Source organism: Cinclus cinclus, chromosome 1, assembly GCF_963662255.1.
Source record: "Cinclus cinclus chromosome 1, bCinCin1.1, whole genome shotgun sequence".
NCBI classification, from domain to species: Eukaryota; Metazoa; Chordata; class Aves; order Passeriformes; family Cinclidae; genus Cinclus; species Cinclus cinclus.
In genome coordinates this window covers 88,302,733-88,324,411 of record NC_085046.1, presented here as the reverse complement: position 1 = coordinate 88,324,411, position 21,679 = coordinate 88,302,733, and the positions used below count along the sequence as shown (strand labels likewise).

The 21,679-nt window shown below is 41.9% G+C and overlaps 2 protein-coding genes across 3 annotated transcripts; one reads left to right on the top strand and one right to left on the bottom strand.

Annotated features, from left to right (window-relative positions):
- Positions 1-514: 514 nt before the first annotated feature.
- Positions 515-5,126, bottom strand: CCDC127 (coiled-coil domain containing 127). Of its 2 annotated transcripts, none has more exons than XM_062514817.1 (3): positions 5,035-5,126; positions 4,635-4,763; positions 515-4,038 (listed from the first exon to the last, which is right to left on the bottom strand). In XM_062514817.1, exons 2-3 carry the CDS (start codon positions 4,753-4,755, stop codon positions 3,365-3,367), a joined length of 795 nt encoding a protein of 264 aa, XP_062370801.1. In that variant the 5' UTR covers positions 4,756-4,763; positions 5,035-5,126; the 3' UTR covers positions 515-3,364. The 2 variants fall into 2 exon arrangements, with proteins under 2 accessions (XP_062370801.1, XP_062370811.1); XM_062514827.1 differs by lacking the exon at positions 5,035-5,126 and adding an exon at positions 5,016-5,022.
- Positions 5,127-5,657: 531 nt separating this feature from the next.
- On the top strand, positions 5,658-20,901 carry SDHA (succinate dehydrogenase complex flavoprotein subunit A). The gene is made up of 15 exons (XM_062514794.1): positions 5,658-5,732; positions 8,421-8,507; positions 8,791-8,952; positions 9,721-9,864; positions 9,997-10,161; positions 11,235-11,383; positions 12,626-12,750; positions 14,960-15,128; positions 15,706-15,901; positions 16,724-16,895; positions 18,213-18,331; positions 18,702-18,813; positions 19,456-19,586; positions 20,102-20,215; positions 20,557-20,901. The coding sequence occupies exons 1-15, from the start codon at positions 5,667-5,669 to the stop codon at positions 20,641-20,643; spliced, it is 1,998 nt and encodes a 665-aa protein (XP_062370778.1). The 5' UTR covers positions 5,658-5,666; the 3' UTR covers positions 20,644-20,901.
- Positions 20,902-21,679: the final 778 nt, after the last annotated feature.

Here is a 21,679-nt window from a genome sequence, read left to right as displayed (position 1 = left end):
ACACTTTAAAGAGCCAGAGGATGGTGAAGGATTGTGTCAAATACAAATAGATGGTACAATAGACGGAACAAGGATTTCCAGAGTGTCTGAACACTGTCCTGGAGCAGCTGCATTACAGTTCTTCACAGAGAACAGGAAGATGAGCAAAATGAAAAGCAGATGACATGCAGAATGAGACATATGCATTATTCTGGAGGAAGGCAGAATATCCCACACAACATTCTGTTGAAGGAATGTCCCCAGTCTTTCAGAGGGATGGTCACCTTTAACCCCATGTCCTTAGTTAATGCTCCACACTTACCTGTTTAACAGTGTTCTTTCCTATGAAAAAAAAAAAAAAAACTTTAACATATTATTTTCCCTGTACCAAGACCAAAACCTCTTACACGCCAATTTAAAAAATGTACAGTTCGTAAAACCTAAAATAGTGTGATTAGTTTAGAAAGTCTGAATAAAGTAGCAAATTCCAGTTCTCCCACCCACCTTGCCCAAGTTACAAAACAGCGTAGAAATATGTAAAGGTTTTTATTAATTGCTATTGTTTAACAGCTGAGTGACAATTTTGTAATAAAAATAAGTTAATTAAATACTTTGAAAACAAATTATTCTTGCATTCTACATATGGATATGGGCAGTTCCAAACAATTAACCAATGCAGAACAAGTGCTGGGCAAGATAAAACTTACATTAGAATTCTCAGTATAACAACCTACAAAGGGTAAACATTTAAAAAATACATTGCATACCCACAAACATGAGTTTTGGTAGACCAGTGCTTCTAAATCAGTTATACACTTTTTAAAAGCCTTCTGAAACAACCCTTCTGTCTTGATACAATGATCTTCCAAGAGTCCGTGAACAATTGCTCTATTAGTTGTACAAATAAATTACACTTTTAAAAAAGAGAAAGTGAATACCAAAACTTCACTACATTGCGTCCAACCCCGAACATTCAAGTGTGTAAGGCTTCAGTGTACATATTCATACTGAAAAAAATGGTATTTTACTCTTGATTGTATTTTCCTTAAACGTTTTCACTGATATGAGTGACAAACTATGAAAAAATGAAAAAGCATAAAATCTTTGATCTTTTAATGCTAACTTGTCGAAATTCAAGGCATGAATCTCAAATACACTGGCACCTGTATTGGCCGTAATGGCTCTCAGTCAGCTGAGTGGCTTAACTGCCTGCAGGAATGTGTGAAGTGTGCCACAGCTGGACAGCCACTTTGCACATCCTGAAGAAATGACACACGGGTTGTTATTCAGACTAATTTGTTCTCCTGGGCAATTAGACCGTGTGCCTATGTCCAGCTGCAGCAGCTTGGCTCAGGGTGTCACACACAAGTAGCAACTCAGTTGTGTTCTCATCTCCCAACCTGTATACGCTTGGCACTCAAACTGTGGCCCTACTGTGATGTCTTTTTTTTTTCTCCAAGTTTGTCTACTAAAATTTCATTTAAAAAATCTGTATGAAAAAAGGATTAATAAGTCAACACAACAGTATAATTAGTACTACCCAAGGTGAGCAAAATATCAACTGGAAAACTGAGTAGTTGGGAAACATCTGTTCTGCTCAGGAATTTTGTTCCATGTTAGATATTTCTGTTTAGTAACCGGATTAAGTCGTGCACATTGTTTCAAAAGATTTATCTGCTGTCTTCTGTGCTCAGACTAAAATGAAACCAGGAGAAAACAGTAAGAGAAAAGCCCCACATCCGCAGGAAGATGGGCATTCACTTAGCTTGGATTGCTTCCATGGTTCTACATGATTGCCTAGAGCAAACGCATTTGTCAAGTCCAGGCCTCAGTAAACAATAAACTGCTAATTAATGAACTGACAACCTACCAGCACTAATCAAAGTCAGGTAACAGAGAAGACTAGATGTTATAAACGAAAGGGTAAACATTGCCCCATTGAGGTCTAAGGCTGGATTAGAAAGGGGGAAGAAAAAAGTTGTTATTCTTTTAAATACATGGCACATTTGAAAAAAGGTGGCTCCTACTTCTAAAAGGACCCAAAGTATACCCAAAGTTCTAAGAAATTGAAGTGCACTGGGTTTTTAAAATTTGTTTGTTGTTGGATTTTTAAAATCTGGATCCATTTATTTTCCTGTATTATTTCACTGTGCTTATTATTTTATTTTTACCAAATCTATTTTATTTTACTAGCTAAATTAAAAAGCCCCCTTTCTTAAAAGTTTGCAAAGCTTGTATATCTTTAGGCTTTCATGGTCACGTGTATGTAAGGTGGTGAACCAAAAGCACAAAATTTCAGAGCTGCAGAAAAGAGTATGTACTTCAGTTCTGGGAGAAGAGAGATTGGTGCACAGGGAGTAGTGGCTACCAGTGCAGGCTTCATTTAGGTTCCCATCTGCAAATAACCAACAATTTTCCAAGGTGCAAAGCCAGGTGCAAGGGCAAGGAGGTTCCTGAAAGCAAGCCAGGAGGCAGCCAGTGCCCTGAGGGGCAGAGCAGCAGCAGCATGGGTACATCCATAATGGTAGCACATTGTTGGGCTACAACGAAAACCTTGACTGTGGGAAAAGCAAGTATTCATAAGGTATCTCCAATACATGAAAATATAACTTCCCAATTTATATACTCCCTAGGATCTGAGAATGGATCCCAAGTGCCAATGAAACATCAGTCTGTTTCTTCATGTGTTATTTGAATTAGCATCTTTAGGATGTTTAATTCATAAAGCACTATTTGTATATTAAGCTGGAAGACAATGCAGGACGGACTAATCTGAAATGGGATCAAACTATTCCCCCCCTCAGAACACTAACACATATACTTGCACACGTACACTCACGTATATATATATTTATATAACTGTACATACAGACATGTAGGATTTATGTGTCAAGCAGCCGGCTCCAACACCATCTCTCCCAGACATCTGCCTCAAAAATCAGTCTTGCTTAAACAATTTTTTTAAAAATAATAGTAATGAGAAAAGACAGGGTTGAGACACCATGTAAAATGTCAGGGATAAGGAGCACAATGTGCTGCTGCACCTGGAGGACACAAACAACCATTCCCTGTTCCTGGAGTGTGACCATCAACGAGGCAAATCCCTCTGAATTGAGATCTTTTCTGCTGCTTCTGATACCTGGGGAGTTGGCGTATCTCTAACTGCAACACAAACACACTCACAGAGTTTAGGAGCATGCACAGCTCACCAGAGCATCTGTTGTTAGTGAGAGGAAAGGCACCAGCACCGCACGTGTTCCATGCAAATACAAGTGTGAGGAGGAGAGACAGCAACACAGCGGAAGAATTCAACAGCTTCAGACTACAACTGTGATTGTCCCTACCACGCACGGTGGATCACATGGAATCCCACTGCATCCCCTAATTAGCGTTTTCCTAACATGGCCTTTTCTACCCTCTTGAATTTCTGCAGCTCAACAGCTAGTTCCCAGTATCTCAGATACAGCCACATAAGCTTTCCATTTTGACTTCTGGTTCTGTTCAGCACATTGCCACAGTAGTTATCATGTTTGAAAATATCTTTTAAGCCACTCTCCACATCTAAAGCCATAGCAACAGGATTAGTTGCTGCTTTAACTAGCAGATTTTTCTCTATTTCTAGTCTCTGACTTCTGGGTACAATAAGACTGCAGTAGATGTCCTGTCTTTCCTTAAGTCCCTCTTCAAATTCTTTTAGTAAAATATTGGCTCTCTGTTGCCACTCTTCTTCCTTTGCCAGGCAACTCTGGTACAAGGTACCCTCTGCTCCAGAGTGCATAAGGACTTGTTTTTCTCGCTCCAACTTCTCCTGCTCCTGTTCTAGGAGCTTCCTCTCTTCTACTAGTTTGCGGCTCTGGGACACGAGGGCTTCACGGTAACTCAGGGTCCTGTTGCGTTCCTTTTCCAGCTCCACCTCCAGATGAGCAACAGCGCGACGATTCTCAGTGATTATATCCCGGTATTTGCCTTCCAGATCTCTCTGTAAAGTTGACTCTTTTCTGTAGTACTCCTGTTTTTCTTTTTCTATTTCTTTCTGACATTCTCTGGTCCAGATCCAACCTATTACATATAAATGAGACTTCAGATGCAAGTATAAGATGTAAAAAAGAGGGGTGTGATTAATTAGCTATGCATGAAATGAAGCTACTAAGTGGTAAAAAACTAATTTCCCAGTGATACTCACTTGTACTTACATGTCCCCACAAAATGTATTTCTATGGTCCCTATTTCATAGTGAGTCACTTTAAATGATCATGCTTCCTCAGAAATAAAATAGCTGTATTCTTTTATTGTCTATACTAGCACTACTTAGATTAGAGAAGGAAAATAAAGTCATGGAGAAACAAACTGGAGGTTTCCAAAGCAGACATTGCACGGAGAACTTTCTAGGCCCAGTAAATAAATACATCAGCAACATCTGGCGTTGTTACCTCTGGGCTCCCCAGCACATCCTGTGTCTATTTTTCTTGAGAGACCTTTGTATATTGGAGCTTATTAAATATGGATTCAACTCCGCGTATGAAAAGCGGTCTTTGCCAACAGCGCTGGCTGTTTACAGCGCTACAAACAGAAGGCCCGGGGAAGTCCCCAGGCGGGGCATGGATCAGCACCGCACTCTCCGGGAGCTCCCCGGGCCGGGGCCCAGCGCTACTCACGGAAGGCGGCCAGGCCCAGCATGGGGACCAGCAGGGCGTAATTCCACCGGCTGCCGTCATCGCCGGGATCGCGCCGATTGGGCAGGATGTTCCAGTTGGGAGGGTCGTTTAAGTTATTCATGGAGGCACCTGCGGTACACAGAGGGGAGACGCGGCCTCAGCAGCGCGCAGAGGGGCCGGGGCCGCTCCCGCCGCCACCTTCTCCTCCCGCTGGGGGACTGGGAATTCTGCCCGAGCCCCTCGAACGGCGGCCGCCACACTTGGGAGCTTGGCCGCGACAAGGCATGCCGAGCCCAATTCCCATTGCAGTTCCCATTCCCGGCCCCGTCCCGCTCCCCCCCACGGCGGGACCTCCACGCACGAGCCCGGCAGCGCGAGTACCCCTGCCGCTGCCACTCACCTGCCGGCCCCGCCCCCTCCCGGGCCGGCCCATCAGCCGGGAGAAAAGGGGGGAGGGGGACGACGACAGCAAAAGGACTTGGCCGAGCCCAGAGCGCTGCCGGACGTCAGTCCCGCCCCGGGCGGGCCTTTCGTATTCCAGCAGGGCCGGCGGCCGCACGCAGCCGTGAGCGGCATCGGAATTGCTCCGTCTGGAGCTGCTGAGTCTACTTTTTGTCTTAGACAGAAGTACGGTCTTTCCTTCAGCCTTCTGTCCAGATCTTGTGTCTGTGAAATGGTCTTTCCTACTACTTCAGAAAATTATTCTGGTCTGTTTATTACGCAAAATTTCAGGCGCTGTCAGGGAGAAAAAGAGGTTGAATCTTACAGTGTTGGATAACTACATGTTTCAATATTTCACCAAGGAAAAATAAAGGCAATAACACAATTCTAGGTTGCTACTCTTTTATGTTCTTTACGCTCAAAACAGGAGCTGTTTAGGAATCTTCCATCGGGCGGCTTTCTTAGGGGGAGTGATCGCCCTGGGGGCCCCCCCTTGCGGCACTGTTGGTCTGTCCCGCCGTTCCCCGCGCGTGCGCCCTTCATGGCCTTTTCCCCCTCCTCTCCCCCCCCGCCCGAAGCCTGCGGTGCGTGATGGCGGCGGCGGCTGCGCGGGGTCTGGCGAAGCGCTGGCTGCGCCCGGCCGCGGCTTCCCGGGCGGTGAGTCCGTGCCTCTGCCTTTGTCCCTGTCCTTGCTCCTGTCCATGGCCCTGTTCCTGTCCTTGCCCTTGTTTTTGCCCTGCTTTTCCTCCGGCGGCGGCCCGGCTCCGTTGTCTCCTCCGTGACCTTGACCCGCCCGGTGATTTCTCCAGCCCCGTCAGGTTCGGTTTTTCCGGTGCTATTTTGGAGCGGCACAGACCTCGCAACTCGTGTCCCGGGGGCAGGTTCCTGGGAGTAGGTGGCTGTGGGCATGGCTGGGCCGCGCCTCCCGGCTCGGGAAGCAGCGCCGTAGCCTGAGGCCCTGAGCACGGTTTTGAGTGAGCCAGCGGGATTGGGGTGTGCTAGGGAAAGGCCCTGGAGGAGCCTGGCAGGTGCGGCCCGAGCACCGGGATAGAAAGCTCACCCTAGCTTAACTCTGTATCAGCCGTAGTGTGCACAGGAAGACCAGCGAAGTGATTGCGCTCCTGTACTCGGCTCTGCTGAGGCCAAACTTCGAGAGCTGTGTGCAGTTCTGGGCTTCTCAATTCTGAAAGGACATGGAGGTGTTGGAGCGAGTTTGGAGAAGGGCAAGGAAGCCGGCGAAGGGTCTGGAGCACAAGTCCCGTGAGGAGTGGCTGAGGGAGCTGGGGTTGTTTAGCATGAACGAAAGGAGGCTTAGGGGGGAGTTTATCACTCTGTACAAGTGAGGAGAGGCTGTAGCAAGATGGGGGTCAGTCACTTCTCCCATGCAGCTGGTGACGGGAAGAGAGGAAATGGCCTCAAGCTGCACCAGGGGACCTTCAGGTTGGACATCAGGAAGGATTTTTTTCACAGCAAGGGTGATTAGACATTGGAATGGGATGTCCAGAGAGGTGGTGGAGTTACCATTTCTGAAAGTGTTTAAGGAAAGGCTGGATGTGACAATTAGTGCCATGGTCTAGTTGACACGGTGGTGTTTGGTCACTGGTTGGACTCCATGGCCTCAGATGCCTTTTCCAGCCTGATGCATTCTCTGATTCTAGACCTGTGTGGGAAGCCAGTGTATATCTGAGTTACTTCAACCTGGCTGGTGATTGTGTCCAGAAAGGACTGTTGAGGAGTCTGGCAGGTTTTTGTTAGAGGGCTGTAAGCTGTGCGTGAAGGCTGGTTCTTCTCATGGTGAGGTGGGAGTTTTCAGTTTCTTCCCACTGTTGTCAATCTGCATGCCCATAACAATCTTGGGATTACAAAATTTGGCTGTAGTTGTACTTGTGTTACAAAGCAAGTGCAGAAAAGACAACTACAGAGAGAGGGAAAGGCTTAAAGAGTATCTCCATATTTTAGATGGCAGTGAGCTGGCCCTAATTGGACCTTTAGTTTCAAAAGGGCCATGATCTTCCTGGTGGCCTAACAATTCAGGATTACTGCAGTCAGTGTTTCCTTTAGACTTAGTGACATCTTTTTCTGCTTTGTGGACTTTCGTTCCAACTCAAAGCCTGGTAATAGCAGTGGGGAACAGGGAGAGACGAACTTCCTGGAGGAGAGTACTGATGGAACTCCTTATGAATAGATGTTAGGAACTGATCCCATTCCAAGATGACTGCAGAAACCAGAAATGTGCTAGCAGGTATAATGACACAGTAGATCTCCTGTTATGAAAGAAGATAATTTGAGGAAACTGGTGTTAGAGATGTTAAAACTAGGTTGAAAAAAGGGTACTGGAGTTCACTTCAGAGATGGGGGAAGAGTTGGATGTCTGGGGAGGGAAGAGCTGCTTGTTGGCATATTGTAAAGTGGTAGGACCATGAATGTAACAGCTGCAGACATCACTCCAGTACATTTTAGGTTATATTTCAAATAGGGAAGTGCTGATGTCATGCTGATGTCACTGGAGAGGTCTGGCTTTGTGTTGTTGTTCTCAGCAATCATAAATGCTGAGTTAGGCTTGTTTTTTGAATTGTGTAAAGAAGGCATACCAAATTCTGATACATTGGAGAAGTGGAGACTGACATTTTGATTGTTTTAATCTATCAAAGCAAAGACTGCATACTGAGCAGGGCTGGGTGTGGTGTTTGTTGGTTTGGTTTTGAACAAGTCAGGGGGTAGGGAGTGACATTGCAGAAGCGTAAAACTTGCATCCTTGCACTAAGTTTATGTATTAATAAATGGTTCTAAATTGGTCACTAACTTCATAAAGAAAAAGAAATATCTCTGACTTCTGAAGCAATGCTCAGCTGAAGGAGCATTCTCTACAACCGTTTTTAATTTTCAGTATTGTGACCACCTGAAATAATTCAAATTCTGAGGATTACTTGGCAGGAGAGTAATTTTCCATTGCTTCTCATGGTTCTCACAAAGCTTCATCTTTGCTTAATTATGAAAAAAACTGCAAGAATACTTCAGCATTAATTGCAGACTTATTTTTCTGTCTGTGCAGTCTCAGAAAGGTCTGAGAGGCTGGTCACTGTTGGTGAAGTCAATAGTGGATAGTCTGTGACACCCTGTTAACTGCAGGCAATTCTCTCATCAGCCAAACTTTTGTTTATATGGCATGATTATAGGAAAGGCAGAACTTCAGTGCAGGTAGCTCTGAAATACGTTAATACTCTTGTACATGTGCTACCAGTGGTAAGTGAAGATTTCTTATAAAAGTAGGGCAGCTGAGAGTGCTGCAAGTCTATCCTGTGGAAACATTTGTTCCGTAATGGTTGTCTTTGCTTCTTTCTGTAGTGGCCAGCAGCATGCCAGGCTCCTGCACGGAACTTACACTTCACAGTCTATGGGAAGAAAAATGCCTCCACGAAGGTGTCTGACTCGGTATGTCTGTACTTTTTATATTATGATTCAATAATGCACTTAATGCTTGACAGACACAAAACTTTCAGGCTTTTAGTGGAGTGCTGTGTTCAAGTGCTTGTGAGACTGAGTTGCTGAAATGCGTGGCTCTTTTTATTGACTGTTTCCAATCAGGAGAGTATAACAGATGTAGCAATTGCTGCAAAAGTCTGTGCAGAACATTACGTTGATCCTGCTTGTGTTTTTATGAAATTTGTTACACTTGAACGATTTGTGGTCATAACAAAGTGATTTATTTTTCCAGATTTCTACACAGTACCCAGTAGTGGACCATGAGTTCGATGCAGTTGTTGTGGGTGCAGGAGGAGCAGGTCTGCGGGCGGCCTTTGGTTTGTCAGAAGCTGGGTTTAACACAGCCTGTGTTACCAAGCTGTTCCCCACTCGCTCTCATACTGTTGCTGCACAGGTGAGAAATGAGGCAGAACGAGTGTTTAAAAAAATGCCTGCTGTCAGAAAACTGATTTGGATGTAGAATAATCATAAACTGGTTTGGTTGGAAGGGACCTTAGAGGTTGCCCAGTTCCAATGCCCCTGTCATGGGCAGGGATTCCACACATTACATTAGATTGCTCAGAACCCCATCCAACCTGGCTTTGAGCACTTCTAGGAATGGGGCATTTGAACCTCTTGTTTCAAGGCCATGCTTCTTTTTATAAAAATCACATTTTTACTTGAAACTTTTTTAGACAGTAGTATATAATGAAATCAGAGGATCATTAAGCTGTAAGATGATAAGAACCATGAACTTATCACTGCCAGACTTTATATTAAGTAACAGGTACATTTAATTTTGCTTCCAAGCTAATGACATTGCAAGATACATTTTTTTTAAATCTCACTTGCAGTTGTTCTTAAGATCCTTATTTCCCCTTACGTTTTTATTTCATTATACTGTCTCTTTTTTTCTTTCCCATGTCTGAACGTTATCAAAGTGGAGTGCTGCTTCTCTGACAGTAGTGTAACTGTGATTCACTGTGTTACACAAAAAAGCAGAACAAGCCATTGTGAAGCTGAGGAGTTTCACAGGTTTTTCACGGTCACATTAAATCTGGCTTGACTTTATTTCTTTTACAGAGGTGCCTGTCTGGTATGTGATTTTTAATAGAAAGGAGGTAAACCTACTAAAGCTGTATTTGAGTAATGTAATTCCAGGAAAATGGATTTTCATTTTCAGGGAGGGATCAATGCTGCCCTGGGGAACATGGAGGATGATAACTGGAGGTGGCATTTCTATGACACGGTGAAAGGGTCGGACTGGCTGGGTGACCAGGATGCCATACACTACATGACTGAGCAAGCCCCAGCTGCAGTAATAGAGGTGAGACTCATGGGATTTGATGTCAGCTGTAGTTGTAAATAACACAGGCTAACTTCCAAGGCGATCTCCTTAAAATAACATGTCCTATTGTGATGCATGAGAGTTTCTGATGATTGTATTTGGGTTCAACAGCTGGAAAATTATGGGATGCCATTCAGCAGAACTGAAGAAGGAAAAATCTACCAGCGTGCATTTGGTGGGCAGAGTCTTCAGTTTGGAAAAGGAGGACAGGCCCACAGATGCTGTTGTGTTGCAGACAGGACTGGACATTCACTCTTGCATACTCTGTATGGCAGGGTAAGCAGTTGTGAAGTTAACTTGGTTTGGATTTTTGCATTTGCATTTACTGTTTATTTTTTCCTTTTCCCTCCAGAATTTGAAAAAAAAAATCAAAACCAAACAAACATGTAGCTGTTCACAATATGAATAAGGAATCCAGGGGAATGGCTTACAGCAGTTCTGGGTTATTTTCCTTCCTGAGGCAATGTGGAGGGATGAAGACAATAGATGTTAATTAGGGTACACTGTCAGCCTTGTGGTCTGGACTAGTTCTGCACTATTAGTTCTTCTATGTCTGTTAACTAGACACAAAGAGAATTTATGTAAACATTTCCTCAAAAGCCCTTTTTTTTCCAAAAATTTGATACAGCAGCATTGGGGAACTGTGAAAAGAGGTACAAGCCAACATTTTTTTTCACTCATTTTCAAACTGGGAGGAGGTGGAAACAAGTTGTAAATGAATTAAGGCTTAGTATGCATTCCTGACCTTGTTCTATGGCAAGTGACTAGTGTTCCAGCATGTCTGCCTATTAATTCTACAAACCATAATTGAGGGAAGCACTGGCTGTTTGAAAATGGTAGTGAGAAACTTGAAACCTGAAATCCAAGTACCCGGTAGCTACTGTTTTTTATTTACTTGGTAGCCAGCTAATTGCTGGAGAGGTTTGCACTGTGTGTGCTGCTGCAATACAAATTCTCAGTGCTGCCAAACACTGCTGTAATCCCTGAGGGCATGAAAGGATGTTTGACTCGGTGCCTGTTGCTCCTGCTGGTTTATTGGGCTCCTGGAGGTGTTTCTCATTTCCTCTGGGCGACTTTAAGTGCAGCATGCTTGCACATGTATGGGGCACTGCAGCTGGCTAACTTGTTGCCAAATGTAGAGTGAAATGACAAGTCCTGCTGCCTGGCTTGTGACTGCTCAGTTAGGTGCTTTTGCCGCTACTTGTATCTTTTAAAGCTGGAATAGATTAATGAGCAAGTTCTTTAATAAGTAGTCTTCCCTGAAACTTGGTGGGGATGTTTTTTATCCTGATACAGCCCATGTGCATTGACAATTTTGAAGAGAGGTTACTTTTCTAATTTTCCTCCAGTCTCTACGATATGATACAAGCTACTTTGTTGAATATTTTGCTTTGGATCTACTTATGGAGAATGGAGAATGCCGTGGTGTTATTGCTCTCTGCATTGAAGATGGAACCATACATCGTTTCAGAGCAAAGAACACAGTCATTGCCACTGGGTAATGTAACATTTGTGATGAAGGACCAAAACCTGGGAGTGTTACCAGCTGGAAGTTTGTGTGCTTGTACATGGGATCAGATCCACAGTGTGGAGAACGTATATTGACTGACAGAACATAATTTGTAGGTTCATTCCCCCCCACACTAAAAGCAAAATAACCAAATTCAGTCATTCCCTTTGAAAGAAGGCGCACATTAATTTTGTGACCAAGTATAAATTTGGTATGTGGTCTAACTTTGAATTCTAGAGCAATGACATAAAGTAAGAATGTGTAAGAGTAATATATATGATTCAGATGGTCTTAAATTTTTAAAAACATGCTGTTTAAAATAGACATTGTTGCAATACTGCCAACATGTCTGTCTGTAGAGTCCTGGATTTCCTGTAGGAAACAGCTTTTGTCAAAATTCCACAGACTCTTATTTCATTAAGATACTACCACTGTAATTCTAACTGTTGTAGGATAAAATTACCATGCTATGAGTGTAACGTAACATAACTTGGTTGGAAAGTTTGTATATGTTTATTAGAATGCTATTTGAATTAGTCTTTTGCTGCTTATGGCTCTCTCCTGTCTATTTCAATATGAAAAATATTTATAAATGTATCTGTAAAAGATACAGTTATAAATAAATTTGTAAAAAGTTGCCTACATAATTTGTTCTGACACGTTTTTCATGCTTGTGTACTTTGAGGTACGTGGAAAATGTACATTGCTATTTCTTCTGGGAGTTTGTGCTGAAATTGGGCTGATTGGCTATTCTCAATAATGTTGAGATGTTTGCAGCATAATAATTCAAGTACAATACCCAGACAACTAAGTTTTTAAATCTAAGAATACAAAACCAGGCCCATATGGGCAATCTAAACCATCATTATATGCTATTTTTTATAAAACTTCTAGTGATAGTTCAAATGGAATGGAATGGTATGGGTTGAGAAAACTTTCTGAAATAACCATTTTTTTTTCTGGCAGAAAGGCTTCGATATTAACCTAATGATCCTGGTTTGGAATTGGTTTTCTTCAACCTTCTGTCATCAGCCATTTTTCAAGTATGGTTGAACAAAACTGAGCTAAACCAGTTTTGTTTTCTTTTAGTTGAACTACTACAGGAGGTGGTAAAACTTGAGTACTTATTAACTCTTTCTACTGTTGTGCAAAGAGCATCATTTAGTGGTATGTTGTAGCAATGTTTTAATTTTTCTTCCTGTTAATTCTGTTAACTTTTGTGTTCCGCAGTGGGTATGGCCGCACTTACTTCAGCTGCACATCTGCTCATACCAGTACTGGTGATGGCACTGCCATGGTCACACGAGCTGGGCTCCCTTGCCAGGACTTAGAATTTGTGCAGTTTCACCCTACAGGTACAGAATATGAAATAGTGCTTACAACGTTATTTTTAATTAGTTGAACAGATTTTTATGTTATTTTAAAATGTCACAGAGTCACACGTTATGCTGAGTTTGAAGGGACCCATCAGGTTCATTGAGTACAACTCCTGCACAAGACACCCCAAGAGTCTCACAATTTGCCAGAGATCAGTGTCCAAACACTTCTTGAACTTTATCTGGCTTGGTGCTGTAACCACTCCCCTGGGGAGCCTGTTCCAGTGCCCAACCACCCTCTGGGTGAAAAACTACTTTCTAGTACCCAACCTAAACCTCCCCGACACAATTTCAGGCCATTCTCTCGGGTCCTGTCACTGGTCACCACAGAGAAGAGATCAGTGCCTGCCTCTCCTCCTCCCTTCACAAAGAAGTTGCAGACTGCAGTGAGGTCTCCCCTCAGTCTCCTCCAGGCTGAACAGACCAAGTGTCCTCAGCTGCTCCCCATTCAGCTTCCCCTCAAGGCCCTTCACCATCTTTATTGCCCTCCTTTGGATGCTCTATTGTTGTTTAATGTCTTATACTGTGGCACCCAGAACTGCCCCCAGCACTGGAGGTGAGGCTGCCCCAGCTCAGAGCAGAGCAGGACAATGCCCTCCCTTGCCCAGCTGGCCATGCTGTGCCTGATGTCCCCCAGGACAGGGTTGGCCCTCCTGACTCATGGGCAATTTGCCACTGACCAGGACCCCCAGGTCCCTTTCCATGGCACTGCTTCCCAGCATGTCCTTCCCCAGTCTGTCTGTACATCCAGGATTGCTCCATCCCAGGTGCAGAATCCAGCACTTTTCCTTCTTTCACTTCATACATTTGGTGATGGCTCAGCCCTCTTAATTTGTCGAGGTCTCTCAGGAGGACCTCCCTGCCTCCAAGGGAACCAAACCTCCTCCCAGTTTTGTACTGTCTGCAAACTTGCTCAGTATCCCTTATAATCCTGTGTCCAAGTAATTTATGAAGATGTTGAAGAGCACAGGACCTAAGACAAGGCCCTGCGGAACCCCACTAGTGACAGGTCACCAGCATGATGTCACCTCAAGCATGGTGTGCTCAAGTCATGGTGTGCACTTTTCTGCAGCATCTGAGTAGTTGCTTGTGACATGTATTTAGGCTTGTCTGTAGCTGTTGCTGAATATAAATTTGAGAGTAAGGCATATAATGTGAGAATGGTCTAAGCTGTTCTAATTTACAAAGCAGTATTTAATTAATTTTGAGGTGCAGTCCTGACAATACTAAGAAGTTTTATGAATTGCAAACTGAAACTACCTCTTAAACTTGTATTTCCATTGTCCTTAATATTTTATGGGATTTGATATTAGATACTAGATACTAGAGCAATGGGGTAGATGCAGGTGTTAGGGAATTATATACTAGCATCTTCATTGAAGTGGGATAGTTGAAATTAAGGTGTATATTTAGAACTATGGTTTTCTAGCACATCATCACTATCTAAACTATGAATAACAATGATCACAAACTAGATTTGTAGCTAATTAAATGCTTCATTTTAACTCATAATGTGATTTTTTTTGTACATAATTTGCATTATTTTACAAGTTATTGTTATATCATAGAGATCAAATGTTCCTTTGACTTAGTTAAGGTTTTTGTAGTTAAAGGAGCTTCACTGCTTGTATGATAATTCTGTAGCTTTTAAGATAATTATCAAGTGCATGTGTCAGTTTCCATTTTTGTTTTCTGTGATGACCAATGCTGCAGAATAACAGGTATGCCTTCCTTCTCTGAAGGAAAGGGATACCAATGTTAGGATAACAATACCTATGTTCCACAGGATTTGAAGCCATCCTGTACTGCTTCAGCACAGAAGAGGGAACAAAAATGAGCAAATGGACCTTGAGTTAATCAACTTCTAGTTTATTAAAAATCTTAAAATTATTGCTGAAGGTCTTCAAGGTCTTAATAAAATTCTCCTGATGCATTGATAGGTGCAGATCACTTCCAGTTTTGATATTTGAAGTACTGTGGGTGTTCCCAAATCAACTTGCTTACCTTTCAGAAAGAATGTTTGAAAGGAATAACGACACTTGAGGGACAATTCCTAGAAGCACAATTAGGATGGAATAAAATCCGCACCTCTTGCTGTTTTGAGAAGACCTTGTTTATTCAGTGTTCATCCTGATTGTGAAGCTGTGTGGAGATAATCTCCTTGGATGACGTTTTCATTCTTGAACAGGTATCTATGGGGCTGGCTGCCTTATCACAGAAGGATGCCGTGGAGAGGGAGGTATTCTGATCAACAGTCAAGGTGAAAGATTCATGGAGAGATATGCACCTGTTGCTAAGGATCTGGCTTCCAGAGATGTAGTGTCTCGTTCTATGACCATAGAAATTCGTGAAGGAAGGTTAGTTAAATGTTTTTAACAAAGCTGCAGAGTAAACTCTTAATCATACTAGACTGTGAAGTGCAATAGTTCATTTGATAAGCACATGGTAATTCATGAGAGTGAGCTTTAATGACTGTTAAGCTGATCTTTGTGTGTAGGGCAGAAACCTTTCTTGCTAGTTTCTAATTATACTGACAGAGAACAGATGATGTTAAGAGTCCCCTGTTTGAATTCAATGTGTCTAGAGACAGTTGCTCAAACAAGTTTAATGTATATGCTCTTACTACAAACAAAATAATTTGGTTCTCTGTTCTCTTGACTAATTACCAAGTTCTACATGTTTCTGCAGAGATGTAATAGTTGAAAGTCCTAAATAATGTGAATTACTGTGAAAAGAAGGCTGGGAGTTGGAAAATGGTTTTAATTCATCCAAGTGCCACAGTCTTATTAAATATGCTAGATATTAATTTTTATCAGATAACATTTGAAAAAAGAACTTATTTATTTTCACAAATGAAACAAACTGGATTAGAAATGCTACTAGTGTTTGTAATTTCCCCAGAGGTATTCCAGTGTTGCTTTTTTTTTTTGCTAGGGGTTGTGGTCCTGAAAAAGACCACGTGTACTTGCAGTTGCACCACTTGCCACCACAGCAGCTGGCAACCCGTCTCCCAGGGATTTCTGAAACAGCCATGATATTTGCTGGAGTTGATGTCACTAAAGAGCCTATCCCTGTCCTGCCTACTGTGCATTATAATATGGGAGGTATTCCTACTAACTACAAAGGACAGGTGAGCAATACACGTCACTTTTGGGCTGTCTTTTCATTATCATACTAAGAAATTACTTTCCAAATAGAAAAGCATTAAGAATGTTTTTCATAAATATAAGGTTGATTAATACAACTTTTAATATAATATAATACAATATAATGATGTCAGAGAACTTAAAACACACAATCTTTTTAGTTTTTTGAAATAACTTGGTAACCATGTTCCAGTCCATTTGGAGATGGGAGTTCCAAGAAACATCTGAAATGAAGTTACTGTGAGGTCTGACAAGAATTCTCTGTTAATTGAGCTGAGGATAATATAATTGAACATAGGTCAAAGTAGGGCTCTATTGTATTCTGTGACATGAGTTAATGTGTATTAGTCCTCTGTAGTTCATGCAATCTAAACACTAAAGCAGATCCTTGAACTGACACTAGTTGGAAATCAGTGTGGTGATGTCAACTGAATTCTTCTCTTTATGTACTTGTTAAATTTCAATGTAAAAGTTTGCCCTAGAAGCGTGTGCAGATCAGACTTTATTCCTTTGCATTTTTGACTTGCTGCAGAATTGTGGTGAAACAGAACTATGCACTCTTAATGAGCATATATAAGGAAATCCTGGGGTTTAGTAATGTTTGTATTTACGTACAGATCTAAATGTATTTGCATACATTTCTGCTTGCCCTTCAGAACTAAGATAATTCTGTGTTTAGAGTTGGAAGAAACTCTAGGTTGCTGTGTTCGATCCTTACGTGCACATGGCCTTTGCAAATAAGGAGGTTTGCACTGTTCCAGAGTGTTTTAAAAAGCTGAGTGGTAATGGAGTGTGTGCAATGTCAGGTGATCACACATGTGAATGGTGAGGACAAGGTGGTGCCTGGGTTATACGCCTGTGGGGAAGCAGCCTCTGCATCTGTCCATGGAGCAAATCGACTTGGGGCAAACTCCCTTCTGGATTTGGTGGTCTTCGGTCGTGCTTGTGCCCTGACTATTGCAAATACATGCAAGCCTGGTAAGTCTCACTTTTCTAGAGACGTTTGCCTTTATGATGTAATCTCTGCCCAACGAAGAGTTGTTGATAGCTGATTCAAATTTTGAATGATAGACATAGGCTCTTTCTTGTTAGAAAAGGAAGAAATCGGTGTTCATGCTTTTTGTAGGTATGTTCTTTGCCAGGCAAATATTTTGACATTACTGTTTGCTTAGTAATTGATCTTTTAAAATTACAATCGGGCCAATGCTATTGGCAAGTGCAGTTAGGATTTTTGACAAATTAACACAGAATATTGAGTGTGAAGACTGTATTCTCTACATACTGCACCATCTTTGACATCAAAATGCAATCTGTCTTGCACTTGGCGCTTTTGTATAGTGGAATTTGCTGCCACCTTGCTGCTTTATTTATAATAACTGACATGCAAGTGGTGGGAGATACTAAAAATGGCTATATCTCATGGATTCACTGGATTCTCACTACTGAATCTTAAATATTTTAAAATAATCTGGTTCAACAGCAATTGTTGACCTGAGAAAACAAAGAAGCAAGCCCTCCCTTCCAACCCCCAACAAAATACTGGAAGTGGCAGTTACATTGCCAGAGCAGCTGGAGTCCACAAGTAGTCATCTGTTTTCTTACTGCTTAATGTCCAAACTTCACCAACTGCAGAGACTGATGATTCCCCATAGAATCTGCCCAGATCTTGTGGTGCCTTATTTGGTCTGGCTTTGTGCCAACTTTTTTTGAGTCATTCTGTGGCTCTTCAGAGTTAGAAATTGTAGAAAGGGGTTTATTAATCTGGATGCAAAGCTACATGTGAGATGAACTGTGCTGGTAAGATGCTGTGTTTGCTGTATTGCCCAGTAACATGTGGCTGCCAGTAGTAGAGGCAAGATTCAGAGCTCATGTCTAACTGCCAGGCCTATTGACTGGCCCTGGTTCCTTACACATCCAAGAAAAGGCGGGAGGTTTTGGTGTGAGGAGACAAGGAAAGCATACCAGAAGGTGGTAAGTACCACAGGCTTATTCCATAGTTTAGATGAATTTTCATCAACTTCTGCTTGGAAGGAATGAACAGCAGAATTTTGCTGAACCTATAAAATCTTTATTAATAGTTATAGGAAAGAATGGGATTCATATTCCACTTAGAACATCAAATATATGGATACAATTGGTGAAACTTCAGGAAAGTGACACTTAGTGTGCACCTCAGAGGAAGAAAGCATAATCTATGTTTTACTCAAATCTGATTTTTAGTAATTGATACTCTCTGAAACTGCAGAAAACAAACCCAAGCCTGACTATCAAACTTACTGAAATTTTCTTACTTAGGAGAGCCAGTTCCCCCCATTAAACCAAATGCCGGTGAAGAGTCGGTTGCTAATCTTGACAAGTTGAGGTTTGCTGATGGAAGCATAAGGACTTCAGAATTGCGACTTAGCATGCAGAAGGTAAGCCTGGGGAAGCTCTCAGGGATAGGGTGGGACAAGCTGCAAGCAACCTATGGGGTTTGGCAACTTAGCAAATTGTGCTTTGGGATTTGCCCTGCAGAAGTAAAAAGTGTGTGAGAAGATTGTGTGTGCAGCAAAGGTTGTGTCACTTGTGTTAATTCCTTCTTCACTTCATGGTAATTCCCAGTTTACCTGCTGTGTGATACAGTGGAGTTTCAGTTGTTTGGGGTGACTGGAAGAATTTGGAGTTTTTCAGGCTGCAGACAAGTTTGAATTCAGAACAGCTCTGTTTCAAGCTCTTCTGGAGCTCAGGAAGTTCCATGCTTTCATATACAGCATATCAAACTGATTTTGTTTTACTGTGTTACAGGCTATGCAAAACCATGCTGCTGTATTCCGTACTGGTTCTGTACTCCAAGAAGGCTGTGAGAAACTTAGCCAAATTTATGGTGATCTGGCTCATCTAAAGACTTTTGACAGAGGTAATTTGATAGCACAGAACACACCTTGCCCAGAGTACTCTGTGAAGAATGTTGGTGGCTTTGTGTTTTTGTGGCTTTTTGTTTTCTTCTTTTTTTTTTTGTTTGGTTTGGTTCTTTTTTTTGGTTGGTTGGTTGGTTTTTGGTTTTGTTTTTTTTTCCCTTTCTGTAAACCTGGCTTGTTTCTTGAATCTTTGGCTGAAGATTTTGACCATTTTGAAGCTTTCAAAATATTTTGTAGAGTCCTACTTAATAAATGTGGTAATCAGGTAAAATACTTGACCTTAGCAATAATTTTCTGGTTGGAAAATATTTCAAAGAAGCAGAGACTGAAATTGGATTTAAATGTGTAAGGCCCTCAGAACATGATGTGAAGTTGTCCAAATACTAAGATGAATTATGAACTCTGTCAGAATCTTCTGAAAAGGCCAGGGAGTTGCAGAGAAGTAGTAAGACTATATAGACTGAATACTTGGTTTCCATTCTCCAGCTGAGCAGATAATGCAGACAGATTCTGCCATGTCTTGTGATATATCTTAAGAGAACTTGGTGATTTAAGTGCAACTGATGATGCACCTTTGGTTCACTCACATGTATTACTCTTGTTTGTAGACAATCTTCCATAGTATTTTAATATTTTTCCAGGTATTGTGTGGAACACTGACTTGGTGGAGACTCTCGAACTGCAGAACCTGATGCTTTGTGCTCTACAAACCATTTATGGTGCTGAGGCTCGCAAAGAGTCCCGGGGTGCCCATGCCAGAGAGGATTATAAGGTATAAATATTTTCTGTGATCTGAGTGTAGGATTGAATCTCTTTGTTATGTGTCCTCAGATGGAGTATCTTAAAGTTGTAACACCTTCAAAGTAGTCTTCAGTGTTAAGATTAGTGTAGTATTTGTTTGGGGTCCTATTCTGCTCTGTCTCTTCTTATTTGTTATTTATAAAAGGACCAATATATGGAACACTGAGGATGATCTTGAGTTGTTCCATGTGCACATCTGAGTAACTAGAAACCTGTAAACCAGGACCATAGTAATAATATTATGGATGCATAAACAGGATGTAAAGATGCATAAATAGAATAATTGTCTATGCAAGGAAAGTTACCTTAGAGCCCTTGTTAAGGCTGAGCATTTCAAACTGGACATGGGCAGTGTTAAGAGGAAGCTTGCTGTCTGTTCAAAGACATGCTGGCTTACAGGTGTAATTGAAATGCAGCTAATCTCATGTTTGTGATGTGATTTGCAGATACAGCTTCTGGTCTGTTCTAATCTCATTTTCTCCCTAGTTACGGGTAGATGAGTTCGACTACTCTAAGCCACTCCAAGGCCAACAGCGGAAGCCATTTGAGGAACACTGGAGAAAGCACACCCTGTCATACGTGGATATCCCAACTGGGAAGGTACTTTGAGCTTGGTGCTTGAGAATCTTTTTTGCTGTTAAAGCTGTTCTCATAAGCAGCCTTGGAAATTGTGATAATCCTGAACTGTTGATCTTTGGGAAGTGACTTCGGTATTTGAGCTGGAACTGTGTTTTCCCTTGTGTCAGGGTAGTTCAAAGGCTTTTTTCTTCTGATGGTGAGAAAACCTGTTGCTGGGTGTTTAGTAGAACAGCTTCATAGTATTCCAAAGATAGAACTGAAAACTGAATTCTGACCCTATAAAAATCTTAACTGTTGGGGTTGTTTGGATGTCATTCTCTGAATCCCATTGCCCTGAAGTTCTTTGTTCCCTTTTACTTTAGGTTACCTTGAAGTACAGACCAGTGATTGACAGAACTTTGAATGAGGAAGATTGCCAGACCGTCCCACCAGCAATCCGCTCGTACTAGCAGCTTCCATCTCACTTGAAGCCCTCTCCCAGAAGGGCCAGTGTACATAAGCATAGCACAAGCAAACCAAAAGAATGTTGGCACTTAGCAATTAATGGAAAATGCTAACAAAACTTTTCTCCAGCTTGTATTCTCTTGTAGCTTACTGTACATTTATTAAATGTGGAATGCGGAACAGCTTATGTTCTTTCACCCATGTGTCAAAAGGGACAGCAAAAACACAAAATGTGTCTAAATAAAGTCATTACAAGTCTTGTATTTGTTTGAATATGCTGATCTGCCTATAATTACAGTGCTCTTATTGTGAATGCGTAGTTACTTCCATATTTTAAGAGCAAGAAGTATGCTCAGTGACAGGACAAGGGGCATTGGGCACAAACTGTAGCACAGGAACTTCCACCTAAATATGAGGATGATGTTTACTTGGAGAGTGGTGGAACAGTGGAACAGGCTGCCCAAAAAAAGTTACGGAATCTCCTCTGGAAATACTAAAAGCCTGCCTAGATAGGATCCTGTGCAACCTGTTCCAGGTGAACCTGCTGGTGCAGGGAGGTTGGACTACATGACCTCTGGAGCTCCCTTCCAACCCCAGCTATTCATTGCAATAGTTTTACACAAGACAGATGCTGAATTTTGTGATATGAGGACTTAAGCATCTTAGTTGTTGACTGTAATACTTGAAGAAGATGATGTTTTAGTAGTAGTTATAACTTTCTAGTTTTCATACTGTTTTATTTAATGAAAAAGACTTTCACTTACTTCCTCTGATACAGAATAATATAGATAATAATATTATACCAAATCTTAATTGTGTCTGGGATTTCTGAAGCCATTTTAGTGGCATACCCTGTGTATTTCCTAGACTGCCTCTTCTCAGAGGAGCCAAAGGGCAGAAGACTTGCCTAAATATTAAAGCTTACAAAACTCGAACTCAGTGTGCTTTTAGTACCAGGATGTAATTTGTAAGGCATTAAAACCGCAGTTTCTGGCAGCATTTCTGTGAATAACAGATCTTGTAGGACTGAAGGGTACCTAT

What these genes read in the sequence shown, in the direction of transcription:
- SDHA (XM_062514794.1), top strand. Translation starts at nt 5,667, where the DNA reads ATGGCGGCGGCGGCTGCGCGGGGTCTGGCGAAGCGCTGGCTGCGCCCG. An exon ending in CTCATACTGTTGCTGCACAG is followed by an intron (nt 8,953 to 9,720) that starts GTGAGAAATGAG and finishes TTTCATTTTCAG; the next exon opens with GGAGGGATCAATGCTGCCCT. An exon ending in CCCCAGCTGCAGTAATAGAG is followed by an intron (nt 9,865 to 9,996) that starts GTGAGACTCATG and finishes TGGGTTCAACAG; the next exon opens with CTGGAAAATTATGGGATGCC.
- CCDC127 (XM_062514817.1), bottom strand. Translation starts at nt 4,755, where the DNA reads ATGAATAACTTAAACGACCCTCCCAACTGGAACATCCTGCCCAATCGG. An exon ending in GCTGGGCCTGGCCGCCTTCC is followed by an intron (nt 4,039 to 4,634) that starts GTGAGTAGCGCT and finishes TATATGTAATAG; the next exon opens with GTTGGATCTGGACCAGAGAA.